This window comes from Pyrgilauda ruficollis, unplaced genomic scaffold (assembly GCF_017590135.1).
Source record: "Pyrgilauda ruficollis isolate IOZ18807 unplaced genomic scaffold, ASM1759013v1 scaffold39, whole genome shotgun sequence".
In the NCBI taxonomy this organism is placed as follows: domain Eukaryota; kingdom Metazoa; phylum Chordata; class Aves; order Passeriformes; family Passeridae; genus Pyrgilauda; species Pyrgilauda ruficollis.
Genome location: NW_024525378.1, coordinates 1,210,590 through 1,232,024, shown reverse-complemented (window position 1 = coordinate 1,232,024; position 21,435 = coordinate 1,210,590). Strand labels below are relative to the sequence as shown.

At 40.6% G+C, this 21,435-nt stretch overlaps 1 protein-coding gene across 1 annotated transcript in view; it reads left to right on the top strand.

Annotated features, from left to right (window-relative positions):
* The window catches only part of TMEFF1 (transmembrane protein with EGF like and two follistatin like domains 1), a 112,010-nt gene that overhangs the window by 89,978 nt on the left and 597 nt on the right, over positions 1-21,435 (top strand). Inside the window, exons 6-9 of the mRNA XM_041476635.1 lie at positions 9,407-9,555; positions 10,487-10,552; positions 15,840-15,963; positions 20,125-20,283. Coding sequence (XP_041332569.1) covers positions 9,407-9,555; positions 10,487-10,552; positions 15,840-15,963; positions 20,125-20,283 — 498 coding nt within the window. The remainder of the gene's footprint in view (positions 1-9,406; positions 9,556-10,486; positions 10,553-15,839; positions 15,964-20,124; positions 20,284-21,435) is intronic.

Genomic DNA, 21,435 nt, shown 5'->3' with positions numbered 1-21,435 from the left:
AGATTGCCTTCACAAGGTTGGTTTTGACAAGCCACATAGCAAGTCACAAACTTGCTAAAGTAGAATGTTGGAATTGGCATAATTTTTCATAAAATCAAACCAGTTATTTACCTGGCAGAAACAAGATGGGATTGAAATCTTCTTTTGGGAAACTTTAGTAGAGCGCCCCTTATAATTGCTTTTAACATCTATCTATTTTTTATTCTCTTTACTGCTGTGTTTCAGTGTGGGTTTTGACACCATAAAATTATATGATGACATACAAAGTTATTGGCAACACAAATATCTTTCATTGTGTACAAACACTGCTAGTCAGAATTATTTCATTCAAATTTGCACTAGATTACAGACACTGTCACCCCTAATTGTATCAAATCACAAAACTCCCTAATTTCAGAAAATATTCTGGTTTGATTTTCCTTTTTAAGACATAAGAATGTCCACTGGAATTTTTTGGATAGTGTGGTAATGTCTTCTGAACCACAGAGGAAAAATACATTTAGTTCTATTGATGTAGGTTTATTAGGTCTGGACAGCCCTCACTTGCACCTTGTGGTGTTAAGACACTTAACAGAGTGATCCAGGTGATAACATAGAGCATTTAAAGAAAATTTGGCTCCATTATGATAACTGTATGAGTTAGCTGAGCTGTCCCCTAATGTTAAATAGATAATCTCAAGCCATATTTGTGATACAAACAGTAAAGGCACAGTTATGAATTTTTTCAACCTCTTTTCCAAGCTGTGCAATCTGAGACCTTACAAACACTGGCTCCTTCTTCTCCGACTGCTTTTGAGAAGCAAAGGAGTATCTGTATTCCTCATTTATCAATAAGGAAATTAATTTATGGGAAGAATGTTTAGTGAATTGGTGGGAAGGGTGCCACACATGCCACAGTATGTTGAGTGGTTGGTGGTAAATGAATTGGAATTAATGAGGAATCCCAGGATCTGCCAAGAGGCCAGCCTCAATGGCCTAGAGAACAGAATAGGCAAATTTTCTCCCAGTAATGGAAAAAAACAATTGCTAAAGACAATTTTATTCCCTGCAGAATGTGGTTTGTCTTTTGGGTCTGGAAAGCTGTGGGACCCTATGCAAAAAGTGGTGGCACCTGATGCTTTCAGTGAAAAGTGTAGAGGGATCCTTACAACAGAGAAGCAGAAGCAAGACCCTTGGTCACTTCCTGATTTTTAGAGTTGAACTTGCAGGTCCTTAGAGTTATCTAAGCAGCTCCTTTCTTCTCAGATGTGCACAGTTGTGAGGGGCAATAGACATAGGTCAAAGCAATGTAAATTTTGTGTTGTCATAATAGAAATGCTTCTACCACAAGTGTGGTTGGACACTCCAACACCATGTCTAGCATTTCCAGCCATGGAGATGGTCTGAACTTGATCAGACACAGCCTTGGGACCAACTTTGAGCAGGGGCTGGGACTAGGTGATTTCTATACATCTTTTATGCCTAAATTAATCCGTGAATCTGTGTAATTACCAAATCTTGGTGCATTTCAATAGCAAATTTAAAGAAGATCAGTAGTACAGAGCTACGATACACACCACATTACAAATTAGTGATGTTAATTTTTTGTTGCTCTTAAATTGTATTTTACCCTTTGAAAAAGTTACAGATTCTTAGTTTTCATGCTTGGTGTTAAAGCATTATGGCTATCTCTTGATCAAGAATTATACATATGCTTTTATTGCACTAGATCACACATAGTTTGAAGAAATCAGGCTTTGCACAGGGTTTTAGATTTGTATCTTCATTTTTTTTGACTTCACAGAAACATTATCTGTCTAAACCAAAAGTGGTAACAATGCACAGTAAACTGAATGCAAAAGTATAAACAACCTTATAATTTCCACTACCTCTATGAAAAATTTCAGTGTTGATTATAGGTGGAGTGGTTGGAACACAGAAATAAAGTCTGAGGAGAGGGTTGTCATAAACAGCCCACTTGGAAAATTTGTATTCAGCTACATGCAAATCAGTACATTATTTCTTTATCTAAACTCAGAAAGTAATCAGGTTGAGGAAGCATCACAGAAATATATTTCTCCATATTTTTCTTCTTTTTTCATACAACTTGTAAGTATTGTAAAGAGTTGTTAGTTTGTGATCAATCTTTTCAAGGACACAGACAACCACTTGTGGATGCACTAGTCTTAAATAGCATAAACACATAACATGTCATTTGCCTGAACAGTGATTTTCTGTAGGTCTGAGGTAACAGGATGCAAAGAACAGGATGGGTAGGGTGGGACTTCCTTCCTGTTGAGTGCCAAAACTGAAATAGATTGTATGTACAATGGGAAAAGCTGCTGCCTGACGCCATTCAGTCAGTGTCTGCCTTCCTCCTCTGACCATCAAATGTCTGTCTGGCCAAAAACTTGCTCCTCTTTGTTGAAAAGACAACATATTATGCATAGTGGTGCAAAATGTGTGCACAAGAGGTTGGTAGACTTATACTCTTGTGTGAGAAAGTGGCAAGAAGTCCACAAACATAGGTAGTATGAAGGTGGCTGGGTGTTTTCTGTTGGAATTTTGAACTAGAAATGCCTCCATGTTGAGAAGTGGACACAGAGCTGGCAGGACAAAGCTTGGGGCATCTAGAGCTGATGGGGTAAAATTCTGTAGGTCAGATCATAAACATACATGGTTTGCTCCTGACTTTTTCTTAGCACACACTGGAATTTTCAGTTCTAGTGACTGTTCATGGATAAACAGATCATCCTATCAGTACACAATCAAAAGGTAGGATCTCTAGAGGGTCTGGGCTCCTGCCCTGCACTGCAGCCAGGGATAATTCATTCATGTAAGATCAAGGACTTCTCTAGGAGAGCTCTTACCATCTCCATGGAGAAAGATTTCACAGCTGGGCATATCTGTTCAAGGGCTGAACTTCTCTCACTTTGAAATAATTTCTTCATGTTCAATCACAATTTCTTTCCTTGCGACTTGCACCTGCTGTCTTTCACTCCTCTTCGTGTACCACTGAGAGGAGCCTCACTCTCATCTTCTCAATAACCCCTCTTGGGTTGTTGGTGACAGCAGTCACCTCCTTAGCCTTCCCTTCTGCAGGCTGAAGAGGTGCAGTGCCGCCAGCCCTTCTCACAACAGCCCACACTCCATCCCTTTACCCATCGCAGCATCTCGCCACCGCAGCCTCTCCAGTTCCTCAGAGCACTTGCTGTTACTGAGGGCTCTCAAAGCAGGACAGAGTGTCTCACATGGGACCTCATGAGTGCTGAATGCAGGACAAGAGTCACTTCGTCACTTCCCTTGCTCTGCTGGTGACCCTCCTGTGATGCAGCCCCCCAGCCTGCTGCTCCGCTGGAACCTCACGGCCTTTTCTGCAGAGCTGCTTCCCTGCTGGTCCACCCACAATCTGTCCTGAGGCCGTGTGGCAGATGTCCTGTCATCTTCAGACCTCCGGAGGTTCCTCCATCTTGTCAAGGCCCCACTTGAGTTATCTTTTTTTTTTTTTTTTGGTCTTTGAAAATAGCCTCACTGTAAAAATTCAAATTTATCATGTTCTCAGCTTTACATAATTTTTTTTTTAACAGAAGAAATATGGAAATGGGATTCTGAGCACATTCAGTCTTTTTTTTTTTAATAAGTGTACTGTGCTGTCAAAGATATGTTTTGACTTATAATGTAGATTTTCAAGAAAGATTGACAGCTGATCCCCAAGCAGACCTTTTGAGATTAACATTTTATGAGATTTACTTTGGAAAGCAAAGGTACCTCAGCAATATATAAATTCCTATAATTTACATAGTGTCTGTTTTCACAAAGACCAAAGCAGAATTTCAGAAGTCTTAGTATTAACACTTAGAAATGCCAATGTGGATATTTCAAAGTCCTAGTCTCTGCCTTGTCTATATAATTTGTCCTCCAGGGAAAGATTTGGCCTGTTTGAAATCTGGCATGCAAGTTTATACTTACCTCTTTTGACCACTTTTTCACTCATTTACCAACTTTTTTTAAAATTAACTTTTTAGAGCATGATATTGTATGTAGGTATTCATAAGGAAGGGTATCTAAATTCTGTGTAAATGCAACTCACAGCTTTCTGATCCAACAGAAGAAAAAATCCTAAGTATTTGTGTGCAATACAAACCATTCAGACAATAGAGAAAATCAACCTAAACAAGGGATTTAAGACTGTTGTGGGATTATGAATTATGAAAATCTGGGTGCAGGATATTCTGATATGGTAGCGATAGCATAATGGCCTTTTCACTGTATTGGCTATTAAGAAATTGAATAGATCCTAGATGGGTAATAATCCATGTCTGTTTTTTTAATGTATATTTTTAGTGATCTTTGCAGCAGTGTGTGCCAAGTCTTTGAATGTTCCCATTATTTGAGGGTGGAGGGAGGGTTAGGCTGCTTTTGAGAGAGCAAGCATCAGTTCACCATGTAGGCTGTGAGAAGCTCACTGCAGTAAAGACTGAATTTCTCCAGTGGTCAGAGAGAGCCATGCCATGAAAAAGGGGAATGCAGGATAAGGGATGTCTGGAAAATAGCTGAAGCTTATGGTATTCAAAGGGTGCTCTGAGTTGCTGGGCAGAGTGCTAAAGCCAGGCACAAAGGAGCTTTGTAGAATTGAATTCTACTTCTCTTGTGCTATAAAGGGATTTTAAAAAACACACCAAAAACCTGATGAAGATTCAACTCTAGTCAAATAGGTAGAAAAATCACTTTGAAATCCAGATTTTCTTAGTTCAGGTTTCATCAGGGAAGAACTGCACACAAGGGAAGAAGCATCAAATGAAAGGTAATCCTTCATTTGGCATGGTTATATTCTTAACTGCAATTGCAATGCCCCTGCTATTTCAATTCACCTAAATTTATTCCATCAAGCATCCCCTTATCCATCTGTGTGCATTTCACACACTTTGTTTTACTCTAGTGTTTCCATTTTACATTTGTAAGCAGATGTGCCAATGAATTGGTGAGTACCTGAGAATGCTCACGTTGTCAGTGACTGGGAAGGGATAGCAAGCAGCACTCCCTCTGAGGCCAGGCCAGAAAAATACATTTGTGAGCAAGACCCAGGTGGGCATAAATGCAGCAGCCTCATCCATTTGTTGGAAATGCCAGTCTCTCCCAGCAGCCAAGCCCACTCCACAAGTCAGTCATGCTTTTCCTTTCCTTTTTCCCCCCTCTCTTTTCTTTGAACCTGCCAGGGTTTTTAAGCACACAGAACTTCCAACAGACCACATACACCTTGAAGCCTGAAAACAAAAGGTAGCCTTGAAATGTGTTCTGATCTCTGGGGATCTAATTAATTTACTAATAGCAGCAAGTGCTCTTACAGCCTGAGCTTGTCACTTCATTTTACGAAGCACTTTGTTACACCTAGTAGCCCCTAAAAAATGAGTTGTACATCCTCATTCTTGCTTATTAAAGCCACCCAAAAAAATCTGTTTGGTTTAATTATATCACTTTGTCCTTTCTTGAAATTCAAATGCTTTTTTGTTTAACTAATGGTGTTAATGAATGATAATGCATAAGCTCTCTGATGACAGGTGACAAAATTCAGGTAGTTTTTCTGTATACCCTAGTACATCAGGAAAACATCTGAATATATCCTGTTGACTTTCCTGGGCTAAGTGAGAGAATGATCTGTTGAGGACCTTAAGCAGGAACCTCCTCCAGCAAGACATCGATTTGGAGCATTAACTTGTTTAAATCCTTTTGGTTAAAACCAATAGGAATGTCATAGTGAAGAAAATGTTTGTAGGGCTCTAACTCCTTTTACTCCAGTGTGTCTTTTGTAACAAGCTTTTCCAGAAAGATTTGAAGCAGTCATTCACTTCTTTCTCGTATGAAGCATGAAGCACATTCAAGATGTCCTTAATACACAATTCTTTAAGTGACTTTACCTTAAGTGGCTAACTCTTTTCTTCTGAATTTTACATTTAGGGTTCACTCTCTTCCTGAGTGCCCCTCTTGTGCTTCTCCCGTGTGTCCCTGCTCCCCCTTCATGATCTCAAGCTTTTCCTACCCTGCCTTTGTGAGCAGCTCTGCATTGTCCTTATGCTGTCTCTGTGCTCTGTCCCCAGCAGGAGAGAGACATCAGGGAACAGATTGCAATATGGGACTACAATTTTGTGTTCAGTCTCAGTCTTAGCTGTGAAGGAAAACAGTCCTTGGTGCCTCTTACAGGTTCTCCCACTGGCAAAGGCCTCTGATAAGATTCTTGCCCTTTAAGATACCACTTTTAGCTCATTCTCACTGTCTGCTGTGTCTTCTCACACACTTTGTGTGCTTCTTGTGTGATCTGTGGTATGGCTCAGACCCATGGGCTCTGCTTGGTAGCCTTGAGCTTTGACTTCTTCTTGGCTTTGGCTCCCAATCTTGCTGGTGGGGGGGAAGCTGGCTTCCACCAAGCAGTTGGATTTCCTGTCATCTCAGTATCAAGCTATTATCTGCCCTCTGTAGCTCTCTGACGTCAGGATATAACATATTTTCAGTATTTCATAGTGGGTTTGTTGGCAGGTCTTCCAATACTTTCCTGAGCTGCTTTTCTGTTTCAGTCTGTGGTGGTCCTGTCCCCTCACAGGGACTTAGGCTCCAGTTTCAAAGTGTTTGATGTGAAACATCAGAGCAGCAACTTGCTCTCCCGTGGTTTTACCTTCCTTCACAAACACCAAGCAGTTAAAAACAACATTCTTTTCATGTTTTCTGTCAAGAGCAGCACTCCCCATATGTCACTGCTCTCATCTCACTATTTGGCACTTCCTGCAGTCCTGTCTGTGTTTTTGGTATAGTGAAAACTGTCTATGAGCAAGGACAAATTCACTGCGTGCTATGCAGACTCTCTGACAAGTCCAGGTTTCTAACATGTGCTCCTGGCTCCCTCTGCCACCACCCTACTGCATCTGTGGAAAACCCTTTTCCCTTCAGACCACTGCACTCAAGCCATGTCCTCTCCTTAACTCATTCTCCTTCCACCCTCTGAAAGGCTTCAGAGGTTTATGTTGGAATAAGAGTTTCAATTTTTTTTTTAAGTGCATCAGTCCAGTTCAATGGTTCATTATGCCACAGTGTACTTAAACCACCCGCTCTTACATGTCAGACAGCTCTGCCAAGTGCCCGAGTGCCAGGGGAAGGCTGCAAGTGCCACTTGGCATCATGGTCGTGGCAAAGAAGTAGCCAATGGCACCAGGCAGATAATCAGATACATGTGAAGGGGGTCAACATGTGACATTTCTGTACCTCGATGAGATGGTTAGAGATAAGACTGAGACTGTTGACCAGAACATCAGGGTCAGGAATTCATAAGCACCTCTAAAGCAAGCATCTGACAATTCTGAAAAAGTAAGCATTGAATATTAGATGTTAAACCTAAACACAGCAAAGCATGGAAACATAAGCAGTTTTCAAGCAGTTTCAACTTTAGTCTGTAGTGTCACCATGAAGGAAAAAAAGATATTTTCAAAACTCACCCTATTAGTCACCAGGAATGACAAAACCCAACCATAATCATGATGCTACAGACATTGGATGGTGACTGCAGGCAGATTTAAGGGAGAGCAAAGGTATCTGTGTACACACAGCCAGTGTCATACAAATGAGGACCAGCTCTCTGCTAGTTTGTGTCAATAAATATGCATGACTGCTGAGCCACGAGCCTTTTATTTGTATGTAATAAACCCTAATAAACCCCTGATTAGTCTTAACATCATGTGGGAGTAGGTAAACAAAATAGTATTTCCATCCTGGTTCTAAGGTTTACAACCATTACCATTTCTAGTAAGAAAGATTGTCATATGGTCATCATGTGGATATTTAGAGGTTTCATTAGTACTTGGAAGTAGGCCCCTAAGATGTGTAGAGACTCATTACTGGGGCAGTTTTTCACTGTCAGTAGGTGCACTTAAAACCCTGTTTGCACTAGAGATGTTCTGTCTAGCAACAATCTGAAGTTCACAGGCATGGAAAATTACCTGCAAAATTAGAATTTTTAAATTAAGGAACAAAAGGTTCTCATGGAAGGAGAGAAAGAGAGAAAAGCATGCTGGCCATTTTCAGTGTTTCTGCAGCATGGAATTTGGTTCTGCTGCCGATTTGTTACAAGCTTGAGGCATATATTTGTCTGTTTAATAGTTTAATTTTATCTGCAACAGTGGGAAAGAACATAAAAAAAACTAGTAAGTTGGTTGCTTGGATGTTTTCCCCCTTCCTGTGACTTACAAGAGTAAGTCACATCAAGATGAAGCCAATAGCCACTCCAGCAGTCAGACCATGTTCCCCTGTAGAGCTTTCTGCCAAGGAGAGGGTCTTGTGCCCACTGCTACCTTCTCAGAAGGTGCAGAGTGGCTTTCTCGTACTCATGACATCAGGAGGAGCTTGGCTGAGAAATGGACATGGTGCCAACCTTGTCTTCCCCCTCATTCTGCAGCTACACTCCTTATTTTCCCCATCCCAAAGGTGGAGATGAACTTGCAGAGCAATGTGGAACATACACAGAAACTTTAATGCAAAAATAGAAGTTCAGTTAGAAAGCAGAATGTTGATTAAAATAATCAGGGGGTGTGGGTGTGAGGCATGCAAAGTTGCACAGTTTTCCTGTGCCATTCACATATGTAAAATTTCTGGACTTCTTGCTGGGGCTACAGAAGTATCTAAACATGAACAGCTCACTGTCCTATCTGAGTCTTTGGCTGTCCTACCTCTGTGTGGTTAGGAAATTGCTACACGCTAGGTCCTCATTTTTCATTTTACAATCCCTAGCTGCAAATTGTGTGGAAAATGATTCATCCTAAACAACCAAAATGTTAATGGGGTGCAATATGAAATAATTCAGATTGCATAATCCTGTTTTAAATACAACATAATAGACCTATTGTTAACTTTCAAAGGTATGAATGAAAGTCTTTCTGAAATGACACAGCAAGATATTAACCAATATTAACCAAGCATATTGAGTCTATAGAGCCTATATATATATATATATATCCCCTTTCTATTGCCTAACAGAAATGGGAGTCCTTTTTGTTTTCCCTCTCAAGGACCCTGACACTGAAAACGTTAGAATATTCTTCTGATTTTCTTCACACTGGAGAATAACTACTACAAACTGGTATATTAGTGTAGTAAATCTTCCTACTTGTGTGTTAACACTTTTCAGGTGTATTCTATGAGATTGATACCAGAGTAAAACTACAGGAAACATTAATACATTACTGAAAAGCACACTGAAGCATGTATTCACAATTTTGTACTTTGTACTTGGAAGCCTGAGATGCCAATGACTTCTTCAGCATCCTCATGCAGCATTCTCTCCCCTCCTGGCACTGATGCACGAACTAGTGCTTACTTAGGACTTAATATGACTTAATTTTTGTTTGCTGGATGTCAATTTTGTTTTGCTGTATGCTTCAATTAACAGGTGTGTATGTAACATAGACTGCAGTGGATACAGTTTTAATCCTGTATGTGCTTCTGATGGAAGTTCCTATAACAATCCGTGCTTTGTCAGAGAGGCATCATGTCTGAGGCAAGAGCAGATTGACATCAGGCACCTTGGGCACTGCTCAGGTAGGACTAATTTTGGCTTTTTGGAAAAATTAAATTCTGACATAACTGGGCTTGGTAGACTTTCCCTTTTCCATTTTTGGTCAGAAGTCACCGATGCAGTTATCAGTGAACTCATCACTGTAATTTTGGGTTCCCCACACTACACACATAGTGCTGTGTTTACACTGCCTTTCTTTGGCTGCTGTTACCTGGAAAGACAGGAAAAGCTCTTGGGAAAATCTAAGCAATAGTCCAACAGTTCTTACATGAGGGCGTGGTAGGAGAGCAGAAGGAGTACAGGTGTGTGGGAAATCTTCCCTCCTGTTGCTGTGGGCTGTAAAATGTGCTTCCAGTGTGAGTCAGGTTGGGCCCTGATTGCACAGACATTGATCCTTTATTCTTAAGGGTTTTTTCCCTTATTTGCATTTCAAATGCTTATTTAGAAATAAGCATTTGAAATATGCTTATTTCCAACCAAAGTGATTCTATAATTTCCTTTTCCAGTCTTGGAATGGTCCACTGAAGCCCTCTGTCTACTGCCTTGTAGCTAATCCTGCCCATAATACTTCGGTTTTGGGGGCTTGCATTTAGGACTTTCTCATGGGAATAACAGATTTCTACCAACTTTTTGTGAGTTACATTTAGATCTGTAACTTGGGCAGTTCCAGCACCAAAACAGACTGTCACCAAAATAACCTAGGTCCATACCACAGACAAGTTTTTAGTTCAAAACCTAAAGCTTGAGGTTGCCATGTTGGTCTGGACACCGGGGCTAAGGACTAGGTGTGATACCAACCTGGTTGTGTGGGAGGAACAATGTGGGAGTGTGTCCAGCTTTACTGCAATTTAAAATAGTTCTTTGAATATTATTCTGGCTGATCAGTGATGCACACATACTGGTCTGGAAAATATCCTTTCCTAATAAGTAACCATGCATGTATTTATCACCTAGAAACAGATGACACAAATGCAGTTGGAAAGAAAGATGATGGCATGCAGTATCGGCCAGAAGTGAAAGGTACGGTGCAGGCTTTGTGCTTCTTGCTTACAGCTTCACAAGATGAGAAAATAGAGCATGAAAGTCCCTTCTAGTCTGCCTAACAGCTCTGATTCCTCTAACTGAGACAGACCTGTGAGCAGTTTCTCTCTTGCAGCGTGTTGCAGGCTGGTGGGGAAGATGTGCACGATTTGTAAGTTTTGCCTGCTGTATTCCTCTAAGATGCCCAGCTGCTCAGTACCCTGTGCAGTGGCCACAGGATTGAACTCCCTCCAAATGCTGTGAAAATTACTTTACTGGAAGACACCAAGCTGGGACATTCCTGAATGTTATGAAATATGTTATGAAATAACATAGCACAAGCCTCCCTGCCATGATCTCATCTTTTCTGTTGACTTCTGGGAAAAATGGATGATTTTGTATTTGTTAGGTTGTTTTAAAATATTTTCAGTAAACTAATATGCTGAATCACATTGACTGAAAATGTTTCACCCACATGAACCCTGCCTTACGTTTTAATAACCTTTAATGCCTCAACTTTTTCTTCATCCCTGCTAGTCAGATTATCATATACATCAAGTATCACTCCAATGCTTTCTTTAGACCTCCTGTTGCTAGTAACAGGCTTGGAAAAGCTCTTCTTGTTATCTTACACAACACTGGCCAGATTTAGTTCTAAATGAGCTTTGGCCTTTTGTGTCTACAAACCACAGCACTGTACTCTTCCTGTGAAGCCTGATCTCACTTCCAGTGGCCATACAAATTATCTTTCCTCTTGAGCTCCACAAAGAGTTTCTTGTTCATTCAAGCTGGTCTTCTACCCCACTTGCTTGACTTACAATGCACGGAATTGTCTGCTCCTGTGCTTCTAAAGGCACTTCTGAAACCTTGACCATGGACTCCTCAAAGCACTCATGGACCCCTCCAAAGCAGATTGCCAGGGTATTCTGCTAAAGAGCTCCATGAAGAGCGTAAAGGTTTTTTTCTGCTGAAATCCAGGGTAGCAATGCTGGTGTCCTTTTTTCTCATTGCACTGAAAGCTCAGCCATTAAACTCAACATTTCCTGGTCATTATGGCCAAGACAGACACCTAAAATTACATCCCCCATGAGCCTCTATTCACAAATAGCAAGCCTAGGAGGCCTTGGCTCACTGAGTACCTCTGACAAGAAGTTATTATCTCCTGAAAATGTCAAGAAAGTCCTGCTCATCACAGCAATATTATACTCCCAGGTGATGTGTGGGAAGTTAAAAATCTCCCATAAGGACAAGGGCTAGCAATCCAGAGATTTCTCATAATTGCTTCTAGAATAAGTCATCAGTGCTCACGTCCCAGCTGGCACTCAGTAGTAGACATCCACTACCATGTTTCTTTGTTTTCCATCCCTCTAGCCTTCACCCAGAGGCTCCCAACCATATGAGCACTAACTGTAAGTGCTGTACAATCAACTCTCCCTTGCATACATGATACCTCCAACTTGTCTGCCCTGCCTGAACAGCCTGGAGCCCTCCATCTCAACACTCCACCTGTGGGACTCATTTTACCGATTCATGCAAATGCCAGTGATATTGTAGCTCTGGGAGCTGACCAGTGCTTCTAGTTTATCCTGTTTGTTTCTCATACTGTGTGTTGGTGTTCAAGCATTTCAAATGTGTTCCTGAGCTCCCCACGCTCCCAAGAGCAGTGGAAGTGTCCCCACTAGCACTTGCTACCCTCAGGTGATGCCATGTGACTTACCTACTGCAATGGTGTTGGAATCCCCTTCCCCCATCAGTTCTAATTTAAAGGCCTCTCCATCCTCCCAGCTTACACCCAAAAAGACATTTTGCCCTTCAGGACAGGTTGATTCCATCAGGCCCCAGCATACCTTGTCCCTTCCATCATTTAAAACCCCAAAGTTTTGGTGGAAACACCAGTCCCAGAGCAAGGTATTGGCACCCTGGGCTCACCTGCTTGTTTCAAGTTTCCCCTCATTATTGGGAGGATTGAAGGGAAATACTATCTGTTCCCAAATTTTTTAAGCATTGTCCCCAGGGCTTCTGAAACGTTGTTTGATTGAACTCAGGCTTTTTGTGGCTACATCACCATTAGTAGCCTCATGAAAGAGCAGGAGTGAGTAATAATCTGAAGGTTGTAATAACCTCTTCAGTCTTGTGGTGACATCTCTAATTCAGGTCCCAGGGAGGAATAGAACTTACCTGAAAAGAAAATCCAGTCTGCAAATGGGTACTTATATTTTGCACAGGAAGGAATCACAAATGAACATAACTCTCTGTTCTTTCTCCTCAGTTGTGGTCTTAATGCACATTTTGTTCCAAAGGGTTGGTACCTTCTCTGTTAGCTCTGGTCTTCAGTCTTTTCTGACATTATACTTGTTTTGCACTCCCATGGCTTTCCTGAGTAAAGCAATCCCAACATGGCTTTCAACATTCCCTGTGTTCTTCTTGAAAAGTCATTCAGTGCCAAAAAGCTTCATATATTATTCTCTTTTCACAAATTCTCTTATTTTCACTGCATATGATGTACCAGTTGGAGTGATTTAATGTCAATTTTCACTTACATTATGAAGGTATAAAAGGCACCAAATGCAATATACATCTTATTATGTTATATAATGAAACACCACTTTCAGTTCCTATTCCAAAAAGGTAACAGCCTTTTATTCATTGCATGTAAATTGCCCTTGAAATCTAGTTAGTGGAAAAACCATTGTATATAATTATTACTATTAATGTGTATGGCTTATGCAGTTTCACATTCAGCAAATGATGTGGATGGAGAGAGTATGCTTCATGAAAAAAGGCTGTTTTGAAATTTTTTAATACTGTACTCAGGTCTCTTTAGATAGTGAGAGCCTGAATTGAACTTCTTTGAATTGTTTTTTTCATCCAGGATAAGAGAACAGTCCACACTCCTACCTGTTTGCTTTTGCTTTCAGTTCCTGTGAGTTAATCCCTGTTCTCTGAATGGATAATATCTTTTAGTCTCTAGAACTGGGATGGTCTTCTCCTGCAGTGCAAGTGGCTACCTAAAGTTCCATCAGAAAGGACTCTGTTCCCAGATTGAGCTGGCTTGGTGGTTTTGCTGTACCAAGATGAGCATCAGGGTTTCAGATTTTATGTATGACTCTTCCTTCTGGTGAAGTTTTTGAACTCCTATATCCAGTCATTCTTTCAAGGCTCCTACACCAGTTACATCTTTCACTTTGAAGCTCTGAAGCAGTCTAGCAGGTATCTTTGATTAAAAATGGATTCCTGTCAAAAGGGAGGTTAATGTCTATTTTACACTAGGAATCACCTCCTGCATTTAACACCCTCTTGCTTAATGTAAGTTTTGCCTCTGACCTGTGTGTGGCTGTCTGGCCTCTTTTCGGGGGGTGCACCTATCAGTTTTCCACTGGGCCTCACACTGTGTACATGTATCAAAACCAGATATGGTGCAGCTCTCTGAACATACTAATATGATTGTCTGTGGCTCATTACAAGGCTTGATTGGGACCAGATATGACAGTAACTAAATTCTTGGTAAAGGAGGGAGATGATCGTTTGGGGATGAGACATCCCCACTTTTCTCCTCTCAGACACGTCACTACATAATCTACTCCATCAGTGCAGTGGTAGACACGCTGTCAGTATTAGTCAACATTCTTCCCTTGTGTCAATTCCTCTCTATCTTCAAAACAGCCTGAATTAACATGCTTCCTAATATCTAAAACCTCTAATACAGGGTTGGGTTTTTTTTCTCCAGAACCAAATTAAAATACATTCCAGACATTTCAGAAAAAACCTAAACCAGCAGCATATCTCCCTTTTTGTCTTGTAAAAATACATTATCTTTCTTGCTGATTTAATTTCAAATACCTGCAATTGTAGAAGAGATTTCTTCTTCACACTGCCTTTTGCTTTATAGCCTTTTATTTGTGAAGCTATAGTCTATTGCCGTGGAAATGAACACAATTCTATAATTACCCTCATATCTGAAGATCCCTGTTCATTATGAAATACCAACTTCTGTGTTTAGGACTTCTTTACCAAAAAATTTTGGAGGAAAAATGGTTGAAAATGAACACAGCTTTGGACAGTTTTGGTAAAACAACAGAAGCATGACAGATGTTGAGGAAGAAGGGACTGCCTTCCTGTGCTGGGCTGAGCTGGACAACAACTAGGTGCCCACTAGTTGCTTGCTCTATTCCAGTTTCCCTCAGGACGATGGAAGAAAGAAACAGGAAAGCACACATGAGAAAAACTCACTGGTGAAGCTAAAAACAGTTTTAGAAGCAAAGGGGTGAAGAAAAAGTGGAAAAATAAACAAGAGATGCAAAACCTGTCACTCACAATATCCCATCAGCAGACTGATGGCCAGCCAATCTCTGAGCAAATGCCACTTTGGAAATACCAAAACTATCATTTTTATTGCTGAGCATGATGTCATTGCTGTGGGATATTCCTCTGGCCAGTTTGGGTCAGCTGTCCTGGCTGTGTCCCCTCCCAGGCTTGTCCAGTCTTCTTGCTCAGGGGAGAAGCAGTGAGAAGCAGAGGAAGTCTTGATGCTGTGTGAGCTCCATTCAGCAACAGCCAAAACAGTGTTGTGTTACCACTATTATTTCAGCCAGAAACCGAAGCCACAGCACTCCATCAGCTGCTGTGAAGGAGGTTAACTCCATCCCAGCCAAAACCAGCACACCTCCCAAAGGAATGGGTATTCTAAACACATTTCAATACTTTTAAGTTCTCTCTCCAAAAAAAAAAAAAAAAAAAAAAAAAAAAAAAAAAAATGTTTCTCTGGGATGTTTCTCTGGGGAAGACTGCTATTGAAGATTGTGTTAGATTTCAACTTCAACCACCAGTGGTACCAATCAGATCTGGGCTGTATCAAGTGCTTTTCTACCCAGTAATCACAAAATGTGCTTCAACATCTTTCTAATCCTTTTTAGAGAGTTCTTTTTCATCTGTTTACACATGGGAGAGAGCTCTCTGTGTCTGTGTATTAGCTCTTTGCCCCAGTGCCACTGACAAAGCTTCTGCTGATCTTCCTGCTTCGGTTTGTTTCTGTCATGAACACTTTTCTCCTTTTTGAGAAACCTGGTATAAAAAGCATATTTAGATGTCTCTGAGGATCATTTTCCAGTGCAGTACCTTCTAGCAAATCTCTGTAGGTGCCTCTGAAACTTCCCCCTTAAGCCTCTGCTTTATTATTCTCTATTCCTTTAATCACTGCAAGTTTTTAAGGATATGCTATTCTTGGTTGAGAGTTTGAAATTAACATCATAGACCCATGTATAATTGTTTATGTATATTTCTTTTCAAGATGCCAGTGATCAAAGAGAAGACATTTACATTGGAAACCATATACCTTGTTCAGAAAGCTTCAATGGTTACTGTATACATGGAAAATGTGAGTTCATTTATTCCACTCAGAAGGCTTCCTGCCGGTAAGTCCTTCCAAAATCTGATTGAAATCACTGCAAAGCTTAATCAAAATGCTCTCTAGACATAATGACAGCATGTGTCACTTTCTGATATCTAAGCAGTGGCACAGGAGGAGTATCCCTGTGCTGTGGGCAGCACCAGCTGCTCCAGTCAGGAGGGAGATAGTGCTCAGAGGAGAGGCTCGGTCACTCAGGTACATCAGAACCTGAATCCCTCTGAGGAGTAGCCTCAGTGTTCTCTTCTTATTTTCAGCTGCTAAATCATATCCAGAGCTAAAAAAGCAAACAAAATAGAAACACATTAAAAAGGCCTTTGCCTTGCATGGCTTCTCTCTGTGGCTGTTCTTTCCCCACTGACCCCTCAGCCTGTTCTTACACTATCAGCACATTTTATTGTACTTGTCGTAAACCCTCTCTAGAGAATCAATACCTTATTTTTAACATTTATTGCCCTTTTTCACAGTGATAGGCTTCATCTAGAGGATAAAAAATTGCAAAATATTCTTTAGCCCACACCTTTTGTCTACAGTGTACACTAGCAACTAAGAACACTCGGTATTAAGCCCTTCAATGTTTTCTAGAATACATGAATGTTCCTTAGCTCCCACATAATATTTTTCCTTTACATTTCACCAATCAAATTCTGCATCTTTTTTGTCCTCCAAAATATTATTATTATTGTCGTTGTTATTGTTATTTTATAAATGTTGTTTATAGCAAAAGGCCACTTTGCAATAGGGTGCAGTGCCCTACTTGTTAGGAGGTTTCACTTCTGAGCTTTTATCTTGCGAGCTTGTACTTTCAGATTAATGTGGCTGAAACTGCCATAACTCTTTGCTTTCCTTTGCTTTTGAAACTCCAGCTGTAAATCCATTGGATGCTTTCATATTTTCTCCCTTGATCCTTATTGATTGATGATATTTAGGTGTTTTTTGCACTGGCAAGATTTAAGGGTTTCCAAACAGATCAGAGAGCAGGAAGCCCCAAAATGGCAGAGCCAGTATTGTTGTCAACTTAGGCACTTGAAAGCTTCTATTATTTATTTTACCATGCAAGACCATTTCTCGTTTATTTTCAGCTTTCCAATAGGACTGTTTCGGTTTTCTTTTTGTCTGGAATCAAGAGAACTCAACATGGCTTTGCTTCTTTTGGGAAACTGGGTGCATCCCCACCATCATCTTGATGGGCATCAGGCAACACTATCTGATTACAGTATTCTTTTGGTCTAGAACTGTATTTAACACAATTTATAATGTATTTGTCCTCAAAATGTTTAAAGTAGCAGTATTTCAAGGGAAACATTCCTGTCTGAATTAACTAATTTTTATTTTTTCAGAGTTTTTTTCTGGAAGGTGCTAATCTTGTAATAGTTTATCAGTTTATGTTTCAGCAAAAATTCAATCATTTAAATATTTATTAATACACTAGTAAGTAATGATTTAAAAAAAAGGCAATGTTTTGATGGATTTAATTCATGTACCATCCTTTTAAATTCTATTTTATAGCTACATTTGCTGTTGCTAGCTTCAGCTATGTATTTAAATATTCTGAATAGTATCTCAGTACTGAGCCTAGCACAACAAACCTCATGTGTGTCCAGCCCAGAATTTGTGACTATCAGTTCCTGACCCTGAGTATCAGACCTCCTTTGGATTTTTCTTGGCCATTAAAATACTGATGGTCTCATGCTTTATGCATGTTTTGTACTGGAGCAGAGTTATTAAGGAAACAAATAGTTTATAACAGACATCAATCTGCCATAGTAATCATGTACTTCTAACAGAGAAAAAAATTCTCTTTCTCCAGCAAGAAAAATATAATGATGATTGCTAAGGGCAAATTGCTATTTTCAAATGCTTTCAGTTCTCATAGACATCTAGCATATACATTGTTTAATTTGGTCCTCATTTGCTGGTAGCGATGTATGTGAGGTATCTGATGACCTAAAAAACTGCAGAAAATACTTGTGCAGAGCAAATTCTGAGTTCTGCTTTCACTGAGGGCAGTGAATCTCCTTGCTTATTGTGCAGCAGCCCTCCAGGACTGCCAGCAGGCAGGTGGGAGGAAGGTTTTGTAGCAGTCCGTAGCACAGTATAGAGTTAGGCAGCCTTTGCACAGATGGGATCAGATCTGTCTCCTGCTGCCCCCCTTGTGCAGTGCAGTTCTGCCCTGTCCTTATGGCTGGCTGCATCAAGGACACACAGTGCAGCCCTTTAAAAAGAAATCTAAACTTCTTTATGCTAAATCAATTAATTGACTAATCAGCTTATTTTGATAAATCCTTGCTGACCTCTATTGATCTTGCTATTATACTAATGCTATATTATTTTGTAATGCATTTATGCAGCAGAATGTTTTAAAATCTGTTCTACTAGTTTAAGATAAAAAACTAGTGACTACTACTTCATCCTGCCATTATGTAATTCTTAATGCAAGCACTTTTGCTCCTGAATCTGCATTCAGTATTTCTGAGGAATAATTTCTTGTCTTTTCAGTGTTTCTGAGGAAACATCTTTGAATTCCTTGTGCATCCTCTCTGCCTTGTTTTGTCTCCTCTGCATTAAAGCAGCTTTCACATTGATAATATTTAATCTGCTGCTTTCTTTAATGAAAACAAAAGCAAAGTAACCATAAGATTTAAGTCTTCTTGACTAACAAGGAGACCTCTTCCTTTCTGTGTTTTCTTGCATGATTACCAGTGTGTTCACTGTCCTCATTCTTTTCATATACAGAGTTCTCTTTATTCCCTTCCTGGCTACCACTGGGCACACTTCTACCACATGGAGTGTTTTCTTTAACAAGTCTTACTGGAATTTGGTTCATGCCTGAACCAAAACTCCTTACACAGCAGCTCATGGCTGGAGAAAGTAGAGTCACAAGATTATGAACATGTAAACCCCAACTATTATCCCTGCATGCAGAGGGGGATTAGGAGGTGCATTAGCATTTGTAAAAAGGTCTTTGGTGTAATTATTTTGTTGCTCCAAACAGAATTAATTCCTACCCTAGCACAAAGCTTTTGAATGGATGAGTCTGATTTTGTGTTGCATTCGGACTTGTCAGATCCAGTTTACAAAAGGATTGTTGCTCTGCCTGCGTGGCAGTGTTTCTTCTGCAGCTGTAGAGCTGGAGGCCAGTTGTATGGTTCAGTTGACCATAGTGATGCATTTGTGTCAGTCTAAAGGACAGCTGTCCTAGGAACTTGCTCAGGGTTCTATGTGGTGGCCTTTGACCCTGCAGACTTCATCTCAGTGCTTTGGGTGGCTCTTGCCTTTTCTTGTGCCTGAGCCTCTTTTGCCTTGAGACATGAATTGTTTCAGAGTGTGTTTGCACTGGCACATCTTGCATTGCTGGAACACATCACTGCTCAGGAACAGCCACTGTGGAGCTTCTCACTGAGCTAATTGCTGCTTTGTTCAGGCAAGTTACCATTTAGGGAGCTGCTTCTCTTCTGCTTCCAGCTATTTCTCCCCCACCCCATGCAAATTATTTTGGATTCTTCCTTGAACTCTCACTGGAACAGTTGTGAGCCATTGAGTTTTCTAAGCTGACCTCCATCAAATTCTGGCTGAGCCATAAGGCAGGAGGGGGTTTGGTGCTGGTCTTGTCCAGTAGATTTTGCATAATTCCACTTCTCTAGGTTGCAGTTTGAAAAGAGGTCTTCTTTTTTCAAGGTGGATTTTCAATCCATATTTCAAGGTTCCCCTTCCTCTTTGTCACTTCTGTCCCATATTGACAATGGAGCTGAATGAGTTGTGCTCTCTCTGTGTTTCATGAGCTGATCCTGGCATTTAATTTAGCCTTGTCTACTGGTCTTCCAAGTGTCTACTTGTTCCACCCAGTTGCTACACTCTTCCTAAATATTGTACCAATATAATAACGGCCCACATACTTCTTTTGACAAATCAGGGTCTTCCCCACACTGGTGTGTTTTCAGAGGGCCACTAGTAACCTTATCCAGAAAAAGCAGAGCATATCTACTTGGTCTAGCTCTTCTCTTGCCACACAGATCCAAACCATTCCCTAACCCAAGCACTATCACACATGCACCTTCTCATCAGCTCTTTCTCAGCTGGAGTCACCTTGGATTTCTCATTTCATCTGCAAAATGACTGGGGTGCTGTCAAATTACAGATTCCATGAAATATTCCTTTTCTTTTTCAGGTGTGAATCAGGATATACTGGACAGCACTGTGAAAAGACAGACTTTAGTATTCTTTACGTTGTCCCAAGCAGACAAAAGCTTACGCATGTCCTTATTGCAGCAATAATTGGAGCTGTACAGATTGCCATTATAGTTGCAATTGTCATGTGCATAACCAGGTAGGTAAAGACAAAAACACTGAAAATTTACACATTGTATGGATATACATTTTCTGTATTTAATTATATGAAGTCCAACATTTTATTTGCTTAATACCCAACTACCTAATGACTGAAGCAGGATGATTATGTAACATCCCGTCTGCCCCTTTGTTTCTTTGGTCACAAAAGACAGATTTGTTTGACTTCAGAAACCACCAGTAACCACTCTGAATCTCCAGACCAAACACACAGCAGAACAGATCAGCCATAAAACAAATCCAAGAGTTAAGCCACTGTGTTAGGCTTTCACTGGACTTACTGAGATATTGCTGAATTTTGTGGAACCTATGATCCCCAGCTACCACCCAGTGAAACCAGAGAGGCTGACAAGATGCTGTTCCCTGTGGTACCACTGTAAATGGTGTTACCCACAGAAAGAAGTACCCCTCACACCATTTACACTTTCTGAAAATTAGTGTGCAACTTAGTCCCATTATTAGACACTCACCTTAAGAACCTGTTTTGTGAAACTTAAAGACACACAAGCACAGATTTCAGGTTTCTGGGTTGTCTGAAGTTCTCACTCTATGTAAAAACTCAGATGAGAGCCATGGGTTGCTTTTGATGACAAGGCATTCAGTTCCAGGACTTGAACCAAACAAAAAACTGAGGTCTCTGAGATAGATAAAGGATGACTGATAGGTGCATGAAGTATTTAAGTCTTACACTTGAGCATCTGTGCCACAGTTGGACTTTTCCTTCTCAAGTCATCCTTCACTTTTTCAGCTCCACTTACACTGGGCCATAAAACTTTCTGCTACTGCATTAGTTTAAGGCTTCCAAAACTCAGTGATGTAGAGGGACACCCCATGAATGAACAATACAGGCCTTTTTCCCTGTGTCCCTTGTGAAGTTCAACCTAACAGACACCAGCACACCTATAAAACACCACCTGCACATGTAAAAGAGTTACTTGGCTCATACAATTGATGTCATTCCCTTTTTCACTCAACATCCTGCTGGCCAAAGCAGTGGTGTGGAAGGCTATGGTTCAGCTCCTCTTTCAGCCTCTGTATGACCATTCCCTAGCTCTCAGTCTCTCATGTCTTGTTGCATCCCAGCAGGGCTGCTCCATCATTCATTGCCTGGGCTGAGTGAGTGCCATTCCAT